The sequence below is a fragment of the Silene latifolia genome, chromosome 10 (genome assembly GCF_048544455.1).
Source record: "Silene latifolia isolate original U9 population chromosome 10, ASM4854445v1, whole genome shotgun sequence".
In the NCBI taxonomy this organism is placed as follows: Eukaryota; Viridiplantae; Streptophyta; class Magnoliopsida; order Caryophyllales; family Caryophyllaceae; genus Silene; species Silene latifolia.
Window position 1 is genome coordinate 162,195,737 of NC_133535.1, and position 19,419 is coordinate 162,215,155.

Below are 19,419 nucleotides of genomic sequence, written 5' to 3' on the forward strand. Positions count from 1 at the left end.
AATCCACTAATTTTTCAAGAAAACGAAGGTTTTGTTGCCACATTTTCCTGGCACCCGCCACCAACAACAGACGACGACTTTCATACTTTCATACTTGCAACGTGTAATTTTGGTTTGTTTTATATATACTCCCTCCTTTTAAATGAATTTTATACATTTAACTAAAATCTACTCCGTAATTCATTTAGGTGGGGATTATGCGTTTAACTAAAATCTAATTCATCTATTCAATTACCACTGTTTCTTCATACCAATGGGAAACGTAGTAATAACATCTCTTCTCATTTTCACATTTATATTTTTCAATACAAGATGGTGTAGCTGCAAGGGGAATTCACGTAACAGCTCAATCCTAAAGTGTAAACCTTCTGAAAGAGCGGCCTTGCTCAACTTCAAGCACAACCTCACCTATTTCGACAAACACGTTTCATCTTCTTGGAAAGGTGTGGAATGCTGCAATTGGAGTCGGGTGGGTTGTGATAACACAACTGGCCATATTCTCAAGCTCCATCTTAATGGAGATGACTCTAATAACTTACTTAAAATGGAGAAGCTTGAATCCACGGTGTATTTGCTTGAGCTGAGACAATTGGAGAGCTTGGACCTGAGCTACAATGATTTCAGTTATAGCTCAATTCCGATATTCATGGGTTCGATGAAGCAACTCAGGTATCTCAATCTCTCATCTTCATCTATTGGTGGGTTAGTTCCGTATGAATTAAGGAACCTTACTAACCTACTAGTCCTTGACCTTTCTCAAAACAACTTATCGGGCGCAATTCCGGCATCTCTAGGAAAGCTATCTAATTTAAAGAGCCTAGATATTTCCGATAATAACTTGAGTGGAGAAATATCCTACTTTAGTAACCTCTCAAGCTTGAAAGACCTAGACATGTCTGAGACCATGCTTACGCTCAATCTGTCTTCTGATTGGGTGCCTCCTTTCCAACTTCAAACATTCGCAGCCAATAACATCAACGGAGAAATTCCTCCATGGCTTCAAACTCAAAAGAATCTATCACTTCTCAGTTTGTCAGATGCAAATATCTCAGGGATCATGCCAAGATGGTTTCATACAATGCAACAACTTTACTTTGTGGATCTTTCTAACAACAATCTTAGTGGTCAAATCCCCAATTCTTTGTGCCAACTTATATCGTTGAATTTTCTAGATATTAATAATAATAGTTTATCAGGCAAAATTCCAAATTGTTTCACCAATTTTTCTCGTCTTTCATTGTTACGTCTCTCGTACAACAAGCTCGAAGGACATATTCCCTGCTTCAATAATCGTGATTCCTACTATTCTTATTTCGGCATGGGATTTTATTTGCATTTGAACGACAACATGTTGAGCGGAGAGATCCCTTCATGCTTGAGCAATCTCACAAGTCTGGTTGTTTTAGACGTTGGCAGAAATCAGCTCTCTGGCAAAATGCTCAAATGGTTTAGTGCTGAAAAATTTAATGAACTACAAATACTGAAGCTTAGAGGAAACAAGTTTACTGACACTATTCCTAGACAGATATGCTGCTTGCCTCATCTCCAAATCATGGATCTTGGACATAACCATTTTACGGGATCCATTCCTAATTGCTTGAGTAACCTTACAGCCATGACTTCACCTAATGCATCGCAAATTACCGATACAATTGATCCTATTAGTGAGGTATTCCAAGGAATAGAACGTTCGTATACGAGCACGCTATCATATTTGGTGGATATAGATCTCTCCTTCAATAACTTGGTGGGTAGCATCCCCGATGACATGACAAAGATCTCTGGCTTGTTGAGCCTCAATTTGTCGTATAATCAGTTGTCAGGAACCATTCCTCAGAATATTGGGGGTTTGGAGTCATTGATATCACTAGACCTGTCAAAGAATAAACTCACGGGTAGTATCCCAACAAGCATGAGTGAACTATATAGCTTGAGTCACCTTAACTTATCCTACAACAATTTATCAGGCCAAATCCCGCCTGGGAATCAGCTTCAAACCTTATCTGACCAAGCCTCAATTTATGCCGGAAATCCTCATCTTTGTGGTGATTTTCTGCCTAACAAGTGTAAAAGCAAAGTGGTCGAGCAAGATAAGGGTAGGAGCAATAAAGGCAAAGGTGATATTAAGGAGAAGCTCGAGAAAATGGAGCTGGGCCTGGCTGTGATGTCAGGATTTGCTACTGGTTTCTGGGGTGTTGTTGGGGGTTTGGTGTTGAATAGGAGGTGGAGGCATGCAGTTTTTCGGCGTGTGGAAGATGGTTATAACTGGTTGTATGTGATAGTTGCTGTGAGAGTGGCCAAAACTAGGAGGATCAACAGGAGATGAGATGGTTTATTTGTTGATGTAGTCATGTTGTATCGTTACTTATCTTTGCAAACATTTTCGTTTCTAGTTGTACACCAAGTGTGATTCACTGTACTACATTATATTGCAGGAGTATATTTTTATAGAAGCAGAGCGAGTTTGATAATTTCGGTAATCTTGATAAATGAGTGTCAATATGATGTTATTGTTTTTGCACCACTCTGGCGCCCCTTATCTTCATTTTAAGGTGCAATCAAATCGTAATTGTTAGTAAATGATTTGGAGTAGTACTAATTTATTTGCTTTCTGATTTGGAGTATATTTTTATAGAAGCAGAGCTGTACTTACTTTGCTTTCTGATTTTTTAATTAGCCTATTGATTGATTGAAGTAGTACTCATGCATGTGATTCTTAAATTGTGAAATAGCACTCGAAGAAATTCTCGTTACAAATTTCATTGTTAGGGGTATGGCTGCGTACATAAGATGTCCTTACCCCCACTGTGTTGCAGCCTCTGAGGCATCTTGGTGATCGATCAGTAATCCTCAGTTTTCCTTCCCTGAATCATAGGCGAGAATAATATTTGTTTTCTACACTCCTAATTTATTCTTCTAATATCAACTCTCGTACATGCCAAATCCTAACGAGAATTGCTATCTACCTTCTCTTTTCTAACTTCCCTTCCACCTTCTCGTCTCAAATGTCTTGTCTTCCACAAACATGTGTTTTAGGTTTGTCTGTTACTTTTAAGGGAGGGAGGGACAGTGGTCACAAGGACAATAGGTAAGAATAATCCATTGCATATGCTGGTCCGGTTGCGCACTATATTTGTATTTGTCAAAAATAAAAAATGATGCTCTATGACTTCTTGGTGACCTGAGCAAGAATATTAACTAATTTAGATCTTGCCTTATAGATGTACATATTTGTGTAAATAGTTTCATTTCTACTCAATTATTCATTAGCCATACACTTAAGGCTGGACAAAAATATACGTTACGGTTTTAATATTTGGTGTAATTCCAAATTGCTGACCAATATTATTTCAACTCTTTCATTTGTACGGCTTTCTTACAACAAGCTTAAAGGACGTATTCCCTACTTTAATAAAAGATTCTTACAACATGCCGGAAATCCTTATCTTTGTGGCGATTTTCTGCCTAAAAAGTGTAAAACCAAAGTAGACGAGCAAGATAAGGGTAGGAGCAATAAAGACAAAGGCGATAATAAGGAGAAGTTCGAGAAAATGGGGTTCGGCCTGGTTGTGATGTCAGGATTTGCTACAGGTTTTTGGGGTGTTGTTGGGGGTTTGGTGGTGAATAGGAGGTGGAGGCATGCAGTTTTCCGACGTGTCGAAGATGGTTATAATTGGTTGTATATGAGGGTGACCAAAGCTAGGAGGATCAAGAGGAAATGAGATGGTTCATTTGTTAATGTAGTGATGTTTCCAAGTAATTGACTTGCACAATATAATAGGGGCATTTGCCATGTACTGTTTTTCTAGAAGCTGAGTGAGTTTGATAAGTTAAATAATCTTGATAAATGAATGTCGATATTGGTGTTATTGTTTATGGAGTTCGTCAAGCAAGTTAATCGCGCACATAAAAATTGTTGAACGAACCAGAAGTAATTCTTGTTTTCAGGCTGGTTATAATTAGTCAGTGAGTTGTACAAGACGGTCTCCCATGACTTGTGAGACCAACCAATTTAGTTATGTGTTCCTCATTTGATTGTAAGAGTTAGGGGGATCAATAGAGGATGAGTTGCACAACATGCTCCGAGCCTCCGACTGCAGGAGTATATTATTATGGAATGTGAGAAAGTTTGAATGATTTAAGTAATCTTGATAAATGAATGTCGATATTGATGTTATTATTTAAGGAGTTTGTCGACAACTACGAAAATCAATTCACTACTATGGCGCCTGGTATGTTTAATTTGAGGCTAAATGGTGTAAATCTGATTTAATCTTAAATTAAGCTACTGTAATGATGTATCTGAAGTATAGCGAGCTTTCAATTTCATACCTAATTAATCTTAAATTAAGCTACTTAAGTAACTGAGGTTACTTATCCGACCTGTACTCGTTATGACTACTCGACCCCCTGACCCGAAGGATGAATTGGGGATGTCAATGGGGCGGGGTGGGTGCGGAGGAGGGGTAACGGGTAACCCGCACCCGCATCCACGAACTATAATGCGTACCCACACCCGCCCCGCGACCCGCAGTGGGTTGAACTTTTCAAACCCGCCCCCGCCCCGCGGGGACCCGTTAACCCGCCAAATTAACTATCTCCTCACAAAAAAAATTTTAAAAATATAAATCTTGAATCTAAAACATACTAGTCTCGTACTCTTGTACATCTTATACAAATAAGTTTCCGTAAAATAATCTAACATTTAATTAACTAGTACACAAGTTTTTTAAACCACGAAACAGTTCGAGGATTAACGTTTTTTTTTTTTTTTTGGGTTTATGTTGTTGGGTATTTGGGTGGGTAAGAACTAAGAAGTAGATTGAATTTGTCTACGTTTATGAAAAAAATGGTTTAACCTTTTTATCTAAGTTATAAATTTTATTTTTATATAGTACAAATTTGTCTAGGTTTATGAGCAAGGCGGGTATAAACGGAGCGGGGACATGCGAGGCGGGGCGGGCGGGGCGGGGTGGGTCTCACGTGATAACCACACCCGCCCCACGACCCGCGACGAATGACACTTTTGAAACCCATCCCCGCCCCACGACCCATCAAATCATTACCCGCACCCGCCCCAAGTGGGGCGGGTGTGGGGCGAGACCCGCCAAAACCCGCCCCACTGACATCCCTAGACTTGCTCAGCTTGAAGCACAACCTCACCTATATATTTCGATAAGGATGTTTTAATCTGAATATAAGCTACTGTAATGATATTTCGGATGTATATTGAGCTTTCGATTTCATACCTGATTATCCGGGTTTTTGAATTGTTTTTGGACTTACCTTACAAAGGATCTTAGGTTTGATTGTCCTGTAATCAAATATTAGAGATAACTGATAGGGGTGTTCAGAATAAACCGAACCGCAAAACCGAAAAACCGTCCATTTTTAAGGTTCGATTAACCAAACCGTTTCGACAAAGCGGTTCATTGAACCGAACCGTTAACTTTATTATGGAAAAGGTTCGGTTAAGGTTCGCAATTTTAGATAACCGGTTAACCGCGAACCGAACCGTTTCACAAAAAAGTAAGCAAAAATTAAAATATTATATAAAAAACTGTTCTTTCGTTTAATTTTCTTAGTGTATCCAAATTTAAAATTTCTTAAATTGATTAATGTTAAAGTTTAACTTATAGACTTTATTATTGGGTATAATATATAATGAAAATTTAATTAAACTATTAGAAAAAATTAGCGAAAGCTGAAAAAAAAGTAATATAGAACGATTACCGGTTAACCGGTAACCGAACCGCTAATAATCGTTTAAAGTGGTTAACCGAACCGTTTATAACCGTTTCTAACGGTGCGGTTTAGGTTCGGAGTTTTGCCGAACCGAACCGAATTAAATTAGAGGTTCGGTGAACCGAACCGCGAATGAACACCCCTAATAACTGATGTTATCCAACCTGTACTCGTTATCACTACTCGACCCCCTGACCCAAAGCACCCGATGTTATCCAACCTGTATTCCTCTGTTAAGAGGCAGAAATCTTTCATTTTCTCAAATTCATATCTATGTACCATAATTCCATGTGGTTTCACCAGGCACACACAATTTATTAACGTCATCACATATCTCAAGTCAGAGTCTTCATCACATATTTTACGTCGAAGTCATCTCCAGTCGTCGCAAGTTCGGTTGGTTTAAGACTTGTAGGATTAGGTTGATTACTTGATTAGATTAAAAACGCTATTGATAATGATATGAGTTGATAACAATAATTATAATCTTTGGATCAGAGAAATTACAATTGTTATTCTATATTTATCCTCTTTAGCTTTTTTCTTATTTGATATCACAGCTTCTATGCGTACGAATGTGCCTCCACCACTCCGTCACATTAGTATGATATTGTCCGCTTTGGGCATAGCCTGCACGATTTTGTTCTTAGACTCCTTCCCAAAATTCCTTGTAATAATAAACAAGGCAAGACTCTTCTATTTCTTCCCAAAAGGCTTGCACCATTATTCCATACTTTATTTTTGATGACGAGGGGATTGAATCCCCCTCGGGCCCATGCATTCCCACACCACCACATGGACCATGTAAGCCACCCCCTTTGGGGGCTGCAGTGGCCAAGTGATCATCGCCCCAGTTGGTAGTCGAACCCGGGACCTCTCAACTTCTGCATTTCTGCAAGCTTCAAGGTTTAACCCGGCTACCACTGGACTAACACCACTTGATTGTACATTCCATACTTTTCAACTCACAAAATGATGTAAGTTGCAATCAATCAATAGATGATACTGACAGTAGCATGTAGGCTATTTATTCCTTGTCCATGAGTTGTATAAACTAAACAAGAAATACATACTACATTCAAAACAATGGGAATATTGTAAAAACTTGCCTACTGATTTACACATTCATCTTTTTCAATACTACTAGATTCTGTAGCTGTAACTCCTGTAAGGCGGGTAACTCGGCCAACCACTTAACCGTGAAATGTAAGCCTTCTGAAAGAGCGGCCCTGCTCAGCTTCAAGCACAACCTCACCTATTTTGACAAAGAGGTTTCATCCTCGTGGGAAAGTGAGGAATGTTGTGAATGGAGACGAGTGAGTTGTGATAACACAACCGGCCATATTCTCAAGCTCGACCTTAATGGAGTCAACAATAATCACTTGCTAAAAATGGAGAAGCTCGAGTCCTTGGCTTACTTGCTTGAGTTGAAACAGCTAGAGCGCTTGGACCTCAGCTACAATAACTTCAGTTATAGTTCAATTCCGACATTGATGGGTTTGATGAAGCAACTCAGGCATCTCAATTTCTCGTCTTCTTCTCTTGGTGGGTTAGTTCCTTGTCAATTAGGTAACCTCACTAACCTGCTAGTCCTTGATCTTTCTTTTAACAAGTTATTTGGTGAGATTCCAGCATGTTTAGGGAATCTATCAAATTTAAAAGAACTAAATGTTTCCCAAAACAATTTGAGCTCTATAGCATCCTCTCTTAGGTGGCCATTAAACTTGGAGTTCTTAATACTTAATAATAATCAATTGAGTGGCCAAAAACCAACATCATTAGGAAAACTTTCTAAGTTGCGAATATTAGATATTAGTTACAATTCATTGGAAGGTACAGTTTTGTCTGAACCACACTTCGTTAACCTCTCAAGATTGACGTATTTATACATGGATCATGCCATGCTAACAATCAACCTGTCTTCTAATTGGGTGCCTCCATTTCAACTTCGATCATTCGTTGCCAATCACTGCAAAATCAACGGACGGCTTCCACCATGGCTTCAAACTCAAAAGAACCTATCATATCTCGATTTGTCTAATGCAAACATCTCCGGGGTCATGCCCAACTGGTTTCACACAATGCAACGACTTGTCTGGTTGCAACTCTCTAACAACAAGCTTAACGGGTATCCTATTTTTCCCATCAACTTCAGTTGCTTTAAACTCTCTAATAACTCGCTCTCTTGGGAGTTTTTGTCAAACTACAATAAAACTGAAGTCTATCATCAAGCGCAAGATTTAGATCTCTCACATAATTTCATTTATGGGCCGTTTCTAGAAGGTTTAAGTCATACGATGCCTAACTTGGAAATACTCTACTTTACCAATAATCAAATTACTGGTCGAATCCCCAATTCTTTGTGCCAACTTACATCATTGTGTGAGTTAGATATTCAATATAATAGTTTGTCAGGGGTAATTCCAAAATGTTGGACCAATATTTCAACTCTTTCATGTGTACGTCTCTCGTACAACAAGCTCGAAGGACATATTCCATGCTTTAGTAATAAAAACATAAATGGGTTTGACCCTCATTTTTATTTGCATTTGAATGACAACATGTTGAGCGGAGAGGTCCCTTCATGCTTGAGCAATCTCACATATTTGAGTGTTCTAGACATGGGTGGTAATCCGTTGTCTGGCGAAATATTCAACTTGTTTAGTGTCGACAAATTGAAGAAACTGCAAATACTTAGGCTTAGAGGAAACCAGTTTAGTGGCTCTATTCCTAGGCAGATTTGCTTTTTGCCTCGACTTCAAATTATGGACTGTGGACATAACCATTTTACGGGATACATCCCTCGCTGTTTAAGTAACATTAAAGGCACGACTTCACCTATTCCACTGTTGGATTTCGCTCGTGGTGTCGTTAGTGAGGTAATGCAAGGAATAGAGCGTTCATATACAAGCTCTCTGCCATATTTGGTGGATATAGACCTCTCCTGTAATAACTTGGTGGCTAACATTCCTGGTGACATGACAAAGATTTCCGGCTTGTTGAATCTCAACTTGTCGTATAATCAATTGTCTGGAACCATTCCTGTGAATATTGGGGGCTTGAAATCATTGATCTCACTGGACTTATCAAAGAATAAACTCAGGGGAAGTATCCCTACAAGCATAGGTCAAATATACACGTTGAGCCACCTTAACCTGTCCTACAACAATTTCTCAGGCCAAATCCCGACTGGAAATCAACTACAAGCCCTCTCTGACCAAGCCTCGGTTTATGCCGGAAATCCTTATCTTTGTGCAGAATTTTTGCCTAAGAAGTGCAAAAGAAAAGTTGAAAAACAAGATAAGGGTACAAGCAATGAAGGCAAAGGCCGTAATAAAGAGATACTCGAGAAAATGGGGTCGGACTTGGTTGTGATGTCGGGATTTGCTACTGGTTTTTGGGGTGTTGTTGGGTGCTTGGTGTTGAATAGGAGGTGGAGGCATGCATTTTTCCGCCGTCTTGAGGATGGTTATAACTGGTTGTATGTGAGAGTTGCTGTGAGGCTGCGAGCAGCCAAGGCTAAGATTAACAGGAGATAACATGGTTCGTTTGTGTTAATGTAGTGATGTATCCAAACTACGCGCATCTGTCATGTTTTATCACTTGTGTAGTTATTGTCAATGATCTATATCCTTGTATAGTTGTACCGTTTTCTACTTTCTTATTTTCAAAAACATTTTCGTTTCTCGCTGTACACATTACGCCTTTTTCCAAGATTGAATTGCATCTATTGATTATGTAACTGAAGGTGAAAAGAGGTATGCCAGAAATGGGATGCACTTGGGGAATGATGAAGAAGTCCGGCCAGTATTCCCGGACTCATGGTTAGTTCTTCTGATTACTACAAGACATGTCAAAACAGCTACCAAGTTTGTTACGCTAGCGGATAGTTATATAGCGAGCCTGGGCTTAACGCATGATTTAGCGACTTATTGCCTCACGCAGTTGTGTAATTGATTACCTCGCTGAACCTGACATTGTGTATCAGGTCTGTCATTATTTGTAATTCTACTCTTCTTGCTTCAACTTGGTTTAGCCTCTTCTCGGCATACCAGGTATGCTATTTTATTTCGTCCAAAAAAATTTTGTAGCTCTTTCGACAGACCTGTACCTCGACCAAAAAAAGGGTATTACCTCGAAACTATTACCTGTTTTTTTTTCCCTACTCATATGCCTATTGAATATGATGAGGATTAGCAAAGTGCAGTAGACGATCCACTACGATTAGTAATCTATCGAAGATATACATATTGTGTAAGTATATATGTAGGAAACCTTAGACATGTGTTGAGGGCATCGCATAATTCATCAGTCATCAGTCATTAGTCATCGCATTTTTATGTCAAGGTCTAGTCTGGTTGTCGTATTTTCGCTCACATCTGTGCCTAACGTGTAGTAGGAATTCGAAACGCCTAGGAAAATTGAATGCCTACATTTTGCCAAATAATTGACAACCAAACACTCTCCCCCTTTTATATTTCATGGAAATTTCCAATTCCCATTATTTACAAAGGCAACCAAACAAAGTCTTTCAATTTTCTCGCCCAAATACGCTAAAACCTTAGAATTCGGTCTAATTTGTGCAATCTATTCAGTAGGTATATGTAGGAATTGCTAATTGGTTTGCCTTCTTTTTACATTAAAGGACCGTCTCACACCGTGAGACCGTCTTCCACTATAATTACTGTAAAATTAAAGTAGTGCATGTATAATTATTATGCTTCACATTGAATTTCAAATTATAATTCAGGTAAATTTTCCCAAATGAAAATGTAAATGGGGGAAAATCGAGTGACTAAACATGGCATACTGATCCGACATATACCCAATCCCGATTGACTCATTTTCCAGGTTTATTTGTTACGGTTTATAGTTGAGTTGAATTGTAATGCGTTAATATTATTTTTGAAGATATTTAACTCCTTAAGAATGAACAATCAACGAGGTATTTCATTATCTCAAATTCATATGTTTGTAAGACACTTACTAGACGTGTTTTCAGCAGGCACACACAACTTAAAGTCATCAGATATTTCAAGTCAAAGTCTTCATCACATATTTTTAAGTCAAAGTCGTCTCCAGTGACCACTTATTGGAATTTTGGTTGATTAGAAACGATAATGATAAAGAACAAGAGTTAGCTCGAGTGGTAATAGATAAAGAGTTTTTCTACTCCAACGGTGAGGTCGATTCTAAAGAAAGGGTAATCATAATGATATGAGTTCATAACAATATTTCACTATATATTGCTTCTCTATTCCACTTTTATTGTCTTTATTTTCTCCTTTCAAAATTAATCCCAATTAAAATTGTCCTCTTTACGAGTTCTTCAATCTGACAAAGTTTAGTCATTAAAGAAAGTTTCACTACTACAGATACAGCCTATAACAACGGGTAAAAACCGTTGTAAAATCAAAAAGCGGACGTTGTTAAAGCGGCCGTTGTAGAAGGTATTTACAACGGTTTGCTTATTTAATGAAACCGTTGTCTAAAGTATTCACCACGGTTAAAAGCCGTTGTTGTTGGGTGTTCTCCGTTGTGGAAAGTGTTTCAAAATTTTAGAGGGAATAATATAACAACGGTTGTCGTATGTATAACCGTTGTTGTAACTTTCCCTCCAAAATTGTGAAGTGTTTTGACAACGGGTTTATGGTACATACCCGTTGTTGAAATTTTTAGTAACAACGGTTCTTTGTTTAATACCCGTTGTTGTAATTTTACCTCCAAAATTGTGAAGACTTTTAACAACGGTTCTTCGATTAAAACCTGTTGTTGAATATTATGCACGGGTATTTGTGAATGTCATTCACAACGGTGTTATTTTTATTAACCGTTGTGAAAGGTATTCACAACGGTTTTTTTTAGTAACCGTTTTTATTACAAACGCCTAATGTTTTGAAAAAATAAATTGGTTTCATGCCATTCAAAAACCTCGCATATGTCACACACCATATACCAAAGACCAACATAAATCACAAATTGGGTTCATCGAACTCAATAGATTCAATTCAACCACAACAAAGAATGCATCATCATATATACTTACAAGGAGTTGAATTTACATGAACTAATCATTCCCTAACTTCAACAAAAAATTTACTAATAAGTTGATCTAAACTCTGAGTATCATGCATTTCTAATATATTCTAAGACGTAGTTGCCCCACATGTCTCTTACCTCGTCTATATCTATATTTGAGTACTTTGCTCAACTGCTCGATTACGACGGGTTGATTGCATACTGCGGAAAAAACAAAGAGAAGACATTATGGTATATATAGCGAAAGCAAGACAACATAGCAACATCATGGTATATATAGCGAAAAGCATGACAACATTAGCTCTAATTTTAAAAAAGTAATAAACACATTATTAAATTACTAACCTTTGGAGGAATAATGATATATCTTCGCCTAATAATCTCCAACATGAACCGGCAAGCGTAGTATCCACATTGTATGTTATCTGGCTGGCGAGGGGCCTATTATTACATAAAAACAAACAGACGAGAGAAGGCTCACATCAGAATCTTGAACTTTAGGTATTGTATTAGTATTAAACACAGATTTTGCACTTAATGTTATTGTAGTTGAGCACGTACCCCTGTTATCGTAATAAAATCGGGGCCAACATCAGAATCTTTCGTGGGTTGATCTTCGTTTGCTCTTTTCTTCTCAAAGGCCCTTTTTTTAAAAAATAAAAAAGGAGGCAGAAACTCATTTTTTTAGGGGCAAAAATGAGCTTTTTTCTATAAATAAAAATTGAAACTTAATGTTATTATAAATAAATCAGTATTATAAACTTACATATTAATCAAGCGCTTAAAAGTCTCGCTTGGTTGATGATGTAAAGAGTCCAACCGAAAACTTTATTCTTTGTCGGCATGATGGCCGCTAGCACCCAATGAGTCCTACATCAAGAGACATCATCATTATTAACAAGTACATATATTAGTTATGAAAATGCAATTGTAGGGGGAAACGTAATATTAATTTGTTTATTACCCTTTTTCATTATAAGCGCCAAAAATCACTTCTTGGTTGTCGCCAATTCTTTGAGCAATATAATCTACCCGTTGTTCGAACGAGAAATCCGGAATAAATAAAGATAAAACATAGGGGCACAGGAATCCGTATTGATCAGATGGAATATTCTTCTCGGGGATCACTCTCAATTTCAATATCCTACATTATTACGGTATTAATTCCGGTATTTAAAACACTATCTAGTAGTCGAATATTATTAGACTATGAAATTATTTATTAAGAAACTTACTTCATCCAAACAAATATGTGTGCTATATCAATTTGGTCTAGGCCAGCCCATACGGCTAGCAGATCCCATGATAGATGTGCTTGGCGCTCAGCCCCTAGAATATCCTCCTCGAGCGGAATAGCTATCAATTGCTCGTTGGCTATGCGATGGGCAGCCTCCTCATGAAGTTTCTTCATCGTCACCGTTCTTACTTTTTGCATGTAATCCTTCCCTTTATATTGTGTGGAGTTTAAACTCCTAACTACTTTCAGTCCGGAAAGAATGAGTCTTTGATTTTCTCGCTACTACCACCACCTACACATGTAGTAGATAATTAAAATAATAAAAAATCCAAAGGTAACATATCCTAGCAGTTGGAGTAATAAAAATAAAAGCGTACTTAATTAAATACCTCGTCAACCTGCTCTTTCAATGATGAGGTAGTAGTAGCAGGTAAGACTGGAGACTTAGGCTTATCAGTCTTTTTTGTCCCCTACACAAAATTACCATGCTTTTTATAAACAGACAAAATATAAATAAAGGGAGCGAGGTTTTTAAAAAAATGGAGAAGTTAATTAAATACCTCATCAAGTTGTTGTCTCGACGAGGTCGTTGGCATGTCTGTGGACTTAGGCTTATCCGCCAAAGCCGGCTTTTTTGTTCCCTACAAAAAAAAATAACATATAAATTTAACATATAAAAACATTCAACAATTAAAAATTTTAACATATATATATAAAGGTATTTCTTCTAACCCCAACTGCTTTCCGCTGAGGCTAAGACGGCCGAGCCAAGTAGATGTGAGTAGAAGGCCATTGGATGAAACTTCCAAGCGCATCTCCCAGAATGGTAATGTCGTCACGAACTGGGACAGTGACGATTGCAAGTTTTCATGGCCTGGTAAGACTGTAGTTATCTCTACTTTGGTATGATTCGCAAAAGTTTTTCGCCATGAACTACGATTTCATTGCTGCAGATTTGGTGTGATCACTTTCTACGAGACCCCGCCAACACGCACATGTGGCTTTTCGGATTTAGGGTCGCAAGAATAATCGGCGTCTTGTTTACGGCCTAAAGAATATACACATACATTATTATATCTTTGCAAAAACGCTTCAAATTCAAAAGATCTTGCAAAACGCTTTCTGTCTCGGGCCGATTTTTGCACAAACTTCAAAGATTCATATAAATTTAACTAATTAAACACTTCATGCATACCTTACTCAAAAACAGGAACCGACTTGAAGGGGATGTATCTTCGTTTTCCATCAGCCGTCTTCTCAAGTTGCATCTCCTTTTCGGACCCATTATTTACCTAATAAAATTAACCAATGGCACGATGTCGGTTATAGCATTAGAGCCGGCAGGGAACACACCCCCGATCTTACCCAAAAAAAAAAAAAAAAAAAAAGAAAAATAAGGAAGTATTAGGTACTGATCGGCTTCGGTTGTTACAACTTCAGAAGCATTATTAGGTACCGATCTTTCTGAATCTCTCGTTGACCGATACTTCCTTGTCATGTATTGCCAAGGTAGTAGCGGCCTCTTGACCAATCTGTTGTACCTTATTATTACCCCCTTTAGAAATGACATCCTCCATCATCTTCACTTCTTCTTCGAAAGCTTACCTCCAGCATTCAGCTTTTAGTAGTACGGATGTCATTAATCAAGTCGCTTGCCAAGAATGTAATGTGTCAGCAATTTTTATCCCAACAATAACATGTGAATTGAACTTAAATGAAAATAATAGAATAAATGTTACCATGTCGGCGTTCTCGGACTTAGTCTTCCTTTTCTTCTTTATCTCGGGCGTTTTCCCATAATATTTCGTTACTCCAACCTGTAACGGGACGCCCCTCAAACGACCTGGATGTTCGGGTCGGCCGATCGCTCTAGCAAGAACGTCATTACGACCACTGGGAGTGAATTTCCCTTCTTCTACCTCTTTCACTACGTTGTCCTATAATATATTAAATAAACTTCAAATTATATTTGTGACTAAAATAATAAAGTTAGTAATGAACTCGTCTTAATAAAATAATGATTACTATGTTGGCCAAAACTTCCTCATCATATTTGTCACGCGACGACCGGGATCCTTTAGGCGTGTGCCCTGCTTTATAAGTTACATGCCGATCCACCTCTTTCACTCCCTTTGCCACCTACACATTAACATGGTAACATTTATACACGTAAATGTGTATCAATGCAAGTCCAAGTGTGATTAAAAAAATAAAGTTTCACAGGGGAATAATGCATGCTACTTACGAGGTCATCTTCTATCTTTCTGTAACCGCCTCGAGAACCATAGAATTTCCCCTTCTTGCATGAAATGTTAGCACGATTTCTTCTACTAACGGCCTTCAAATAATTATATAAAAGCGCAAGTATATGAGATAATAAAAAGATTATATAAAGGACTCATTAATTAAAAAAATGATAGGTAAATCGTTAAAAGGCGAGGATATTTAACCTGAAACTTCTCAGTAGTTCTCATCTTTTTGAAAAGATCCCATTCTTCCTGCTTGATGGTGGAACACTTGTTTTCCGGTGGGCTCTTACGCATCTCCCCCGTTGCCTTGTCCACATACAACCAATCCCTAGCAACGCCACACCTCCACCGCTGTGGACATCCGCGGCCTTATGCATTAAATACTCATCATGGCTTTTATCGGGTATAATAAAGCCTTCCTTTACACGAGCCAAGTATAACTCCGCCAATTTTGGATTCAAAGTTCTAACATCATCTAAATGGATAGGCACAAACTGTCTTGTGCAAGCACCAATCCAACCGGAGAAAAGACCCGCATTTGGACCAAAGAGGGAAACCCATCTCACTCCATGTTATTTGGAACAACTACTGTTTAGCGGCTATAGCTGCAAGGACTTTCTTGCACTTCGTAGCACCCCTCTCACCAGGCTTATTATCACCAGACTCATTATTCTTTTGACTTCTTTTACGTTTTTCACCCATGATAATCCTAAAACCCAAATATGAATGATATAGCTGGAAATGAACAACTTAACAACGTACATGCAGAGTATTATCTAAAACCCTAAACCCTAATAGGAATGAAAATTTAAAACAACAGATTGAGCTTCTAAAATCCTAAACCCTAATAAGAGGAGTAAAGTAGATGATGCGGGATGATAAAGATAACAAAGAAGACGAAAAACAAACAGATGCATGAAAAAGAAACAAGATGATCGTCTTAAAACCCTAATGACGAAACACAAAATTAAAGTGAACATACCTGTTGATGATGATGATAAAGAGAACGAGCAAGATGATAAGGGAAGGCAACGGAATAAGGGTTTCGGAAACTGGGCGACGGCTGGCGACGAGAATGTAAAAAGCGAGGAAGTGAGAAGAATTAACACAGGATACCAACGGTTGAACTAATAATGTTGTGTGTGTTTGCGTATGGCATGCTGTATGGGTTTCTATATTAGTTTTTTATTCAGACAAACTATTGACAACGGGTGCTCAAAGAAGAACCGTTGTTATATGTTAATAACAACGGGTCAATAAAAGTAAACCGTTGTCAAAAGTTTATTACAACGGTTAAAATATACCCGTTGTAATATATTTTCACCAAATTTGCGCCAAAATGAAATATGTCAAAAAAATAATTGACAACGGGTAGAGGTACTACACCCGTTGTTGAAAGTATTAACAACGGGTAATTTATATAACCGTTGTTATTGTTGAACCTCTTTTTTTTAAAAAAATTACTGTAATTCCATTACAGTCCAAACCTGTAACAATACATATTGTAACAAAGAAAACACCATATACTTTGCAACATTATTCAAAGAATTTCAACACCAAAGATCCACATCTAATAATAAGATCAAGAAAATAAGACAACACCAAAGATGCATGCATACTTGTGTCCTGATGAACTATCTCGGGATCGGGGCGTTTCTTGGATGTCATAGTTTCTTCGTTAACCCAAATACCTTCACCATGGTCATCACGCATATAGATGCTTTCAGTGTCCTCATGATCAGTGTCAACATCGTCGAAATAAGATACAGTGGTAGACTGATCCATTCCCTCAAAAACGACATCCTGATCATCATCACCATTATCGGATGGACTACTCCTTCTTTTCCTTATAGACAGTACAACAGACCACTTCTTATCCATAGGATCGGTGACATAGAACACTTGTTTAGCTTGAGATGTCATTATGAAAGGATCATCCTTATTATTGCCAACCTTACCCAGATTGACCAACGTAAATCCCATCTTATCCTTTCGGACACAATGGATGTTGTTATCAACCCAGTTACATCGAAACAAAGGCATTGTGAAATCAATGTAATCTAGTACCAATATTTCTTGAATAACACCATAATAAAGGCATTTTCCCCAAATAGGCTTTTTATCTTTTGAAGTAGCAAAGTGCATTGCCTCAAATTCAGAACTCACACCACTATTTTGCATTGTGCTCACCTCATCTTGCTCGCGGGTGTAAAAAGTATATCCATTAATGGCAAAACTGTTGTAAAAGGTGACCCTGGCTTGTGGACCTAAAGCAAGACGTAGTAACCTAGGAGAGATGTCATCACCAGTTTGATCAGTACACTGTAAGACAATATTCCTAAACCACTCTGGAAACGTCTTCGTATACTCGTTCACAATCCACTTCTCGGTCTTGTTTTGGTGATCGTATTTGAGCTCATCTTTGTGTTGTTGAATATAAGGTTGCACCTCATCTTCGTTGTTTAGCACATACATGTGTGCTAAATGCAACATTTCACGTGTCACAATTTTTTCAACCCGGCCCCTAATACCTTTTCCGGTCATCCAGTCACTATGACGATTCTTAGGAACGCCAATCAACTCCTCAGGGGAGAGATGAGCGTAACAATATGAAAGAGCTTCATCTAAAATAGCGCGTTCAACAATACAACCTTCCGGGCGATACCGATTAGATGTATAGTCCTTGTAGACTTTCATCAATCTTTCGAAAGGATACTGGTATCTCAAGTACACGGGCCCAAGTTACAAAATCTCCCTAACCAAGTGAATGGTCAGATGAATCATGATAGTGAAGAAAGAGGGTGGAAAATACATTTCCAACTGACAAAGAGAGGTTACAACGAGGTCCTGCAATGAATCCGCGTCATCGGGATCGATGACTTTCTCGCATATGGACTGGAAGAAGAGACAGAATCTAGTTATAGCATATCTTACCTTTTCAGGTAAAATGGAACGAATAGCCACAGGTAGTAATTGTTGCATCAAAGTGTGACAATCATGTGACTTTAACCCGGTGAGTTTTAGGTCTTGCATCGATACTAGGCTTTTGATGTTCGACGAATAACCATGTGGCACTTTAATTCCATTCAAGCATGCACATAACTCTTTTCTCTCATTCCGTGAAAGGGTAAAAGTCTGCTGTAAAAATGTACGATTACCTCTCTTCCGTGGTGCCAACTCTAGCCTAATACCCATCATTTTCATATCTTCCCTAGCTGCGGCGTTATCCTTTGTTTTACCAGGAACATTAAGAAGGGTATTGATAATATTATCACAGACATTTTTCTCAATGTGCATGAAATCGAGGCAATGCCCGACCTCCAGTCGTGGCCAATATGGAAGTTTATCAAAAAATATGGATCTTTTCTTATACCCACGAGTAGACAATTTAGAGCCGCTCTTCTTCCCATAATCTATCTCAATATGCTTTACTTTATGATAAACTTCATGCCCACTGATAAATAGTATTTTAGTCACTTTTTACCCCATATTTAATCTTATTACGACTCGATTTTGTGTGCTTAAATGTCTAAAAAGCTCATTTAATTACTAATTTATAATAATTAGTCATCCTTGCTATAATTAATAATTAGTGTGATTATTGTATAATATTAGTATTAATATCATTCTAATTTAATGTTAAGGTGAAACGAGAAAGCAAGGCGCAATAATGAGACGGAAATTGAAAAGCAAATCGAGTTGAGACGGAATTAAGGCGAGTTGAGTAATCATGTAAAGCAAATGATGCAACAAGCCAACAATAGCCAAGTCAAAGTCAAACCAAACCTTGAAAACCCAAACAATTAAAATGAATCCCCTGCTCCTTCGTTCTTTCCCCAATTTTCCAACAACCTCCATTAACGATGGCAATTTTTCATTCATTCATATCACCAAACAAAGCTACCATCATCATCAACTATTCAGCTACCATCCATCATGCGCAAACTCGGAATCGAAACCCGAGTATTTCTCAACCCAGATTCGACCACCATCTCACTCACCATCCTCTACCTCAATCACCGAGCTCCTCAACCTCGTCGCGGTACCGAGTTCGACGACTCAGGAAATGATGCAGCCAGCAGCTCGCATTCTTCAACTCGGGACTGAAATTCAAGCACCAGCCGACAGCACGGCCGCCGGCCAACCGGC

General features: G+C 38.2%; 1 protein-coding gene across 1 annotated transcript; it reads left to right on the forward strand.

Annotated features, from left to right (window-relative positions):
• The first annotated feature begins 206 nt into the window (after window positions 1-206).
• Window positions 207-9,834, forward strand: LOC141606940 (uncharacterized). Its single transcript, XM_074426323.1, has 3 exons — window positions 207-2,287; window positions 2,394-2,416; window positions 6,809-9,834. Exons 1-3 carry the CDS (start codon window positions 254-256, stop codon window positions 9,282-9,284), a joined length of 4,533 nt encoding a protein of 1,510 aa, XP_074282424.1. The 5' UTR covers window positions 207-253; the 3' UTR covers window positions 9,285-9,834.
• Window positions 9,835-19,419: the final 9,585 nt, after the last annotated feature.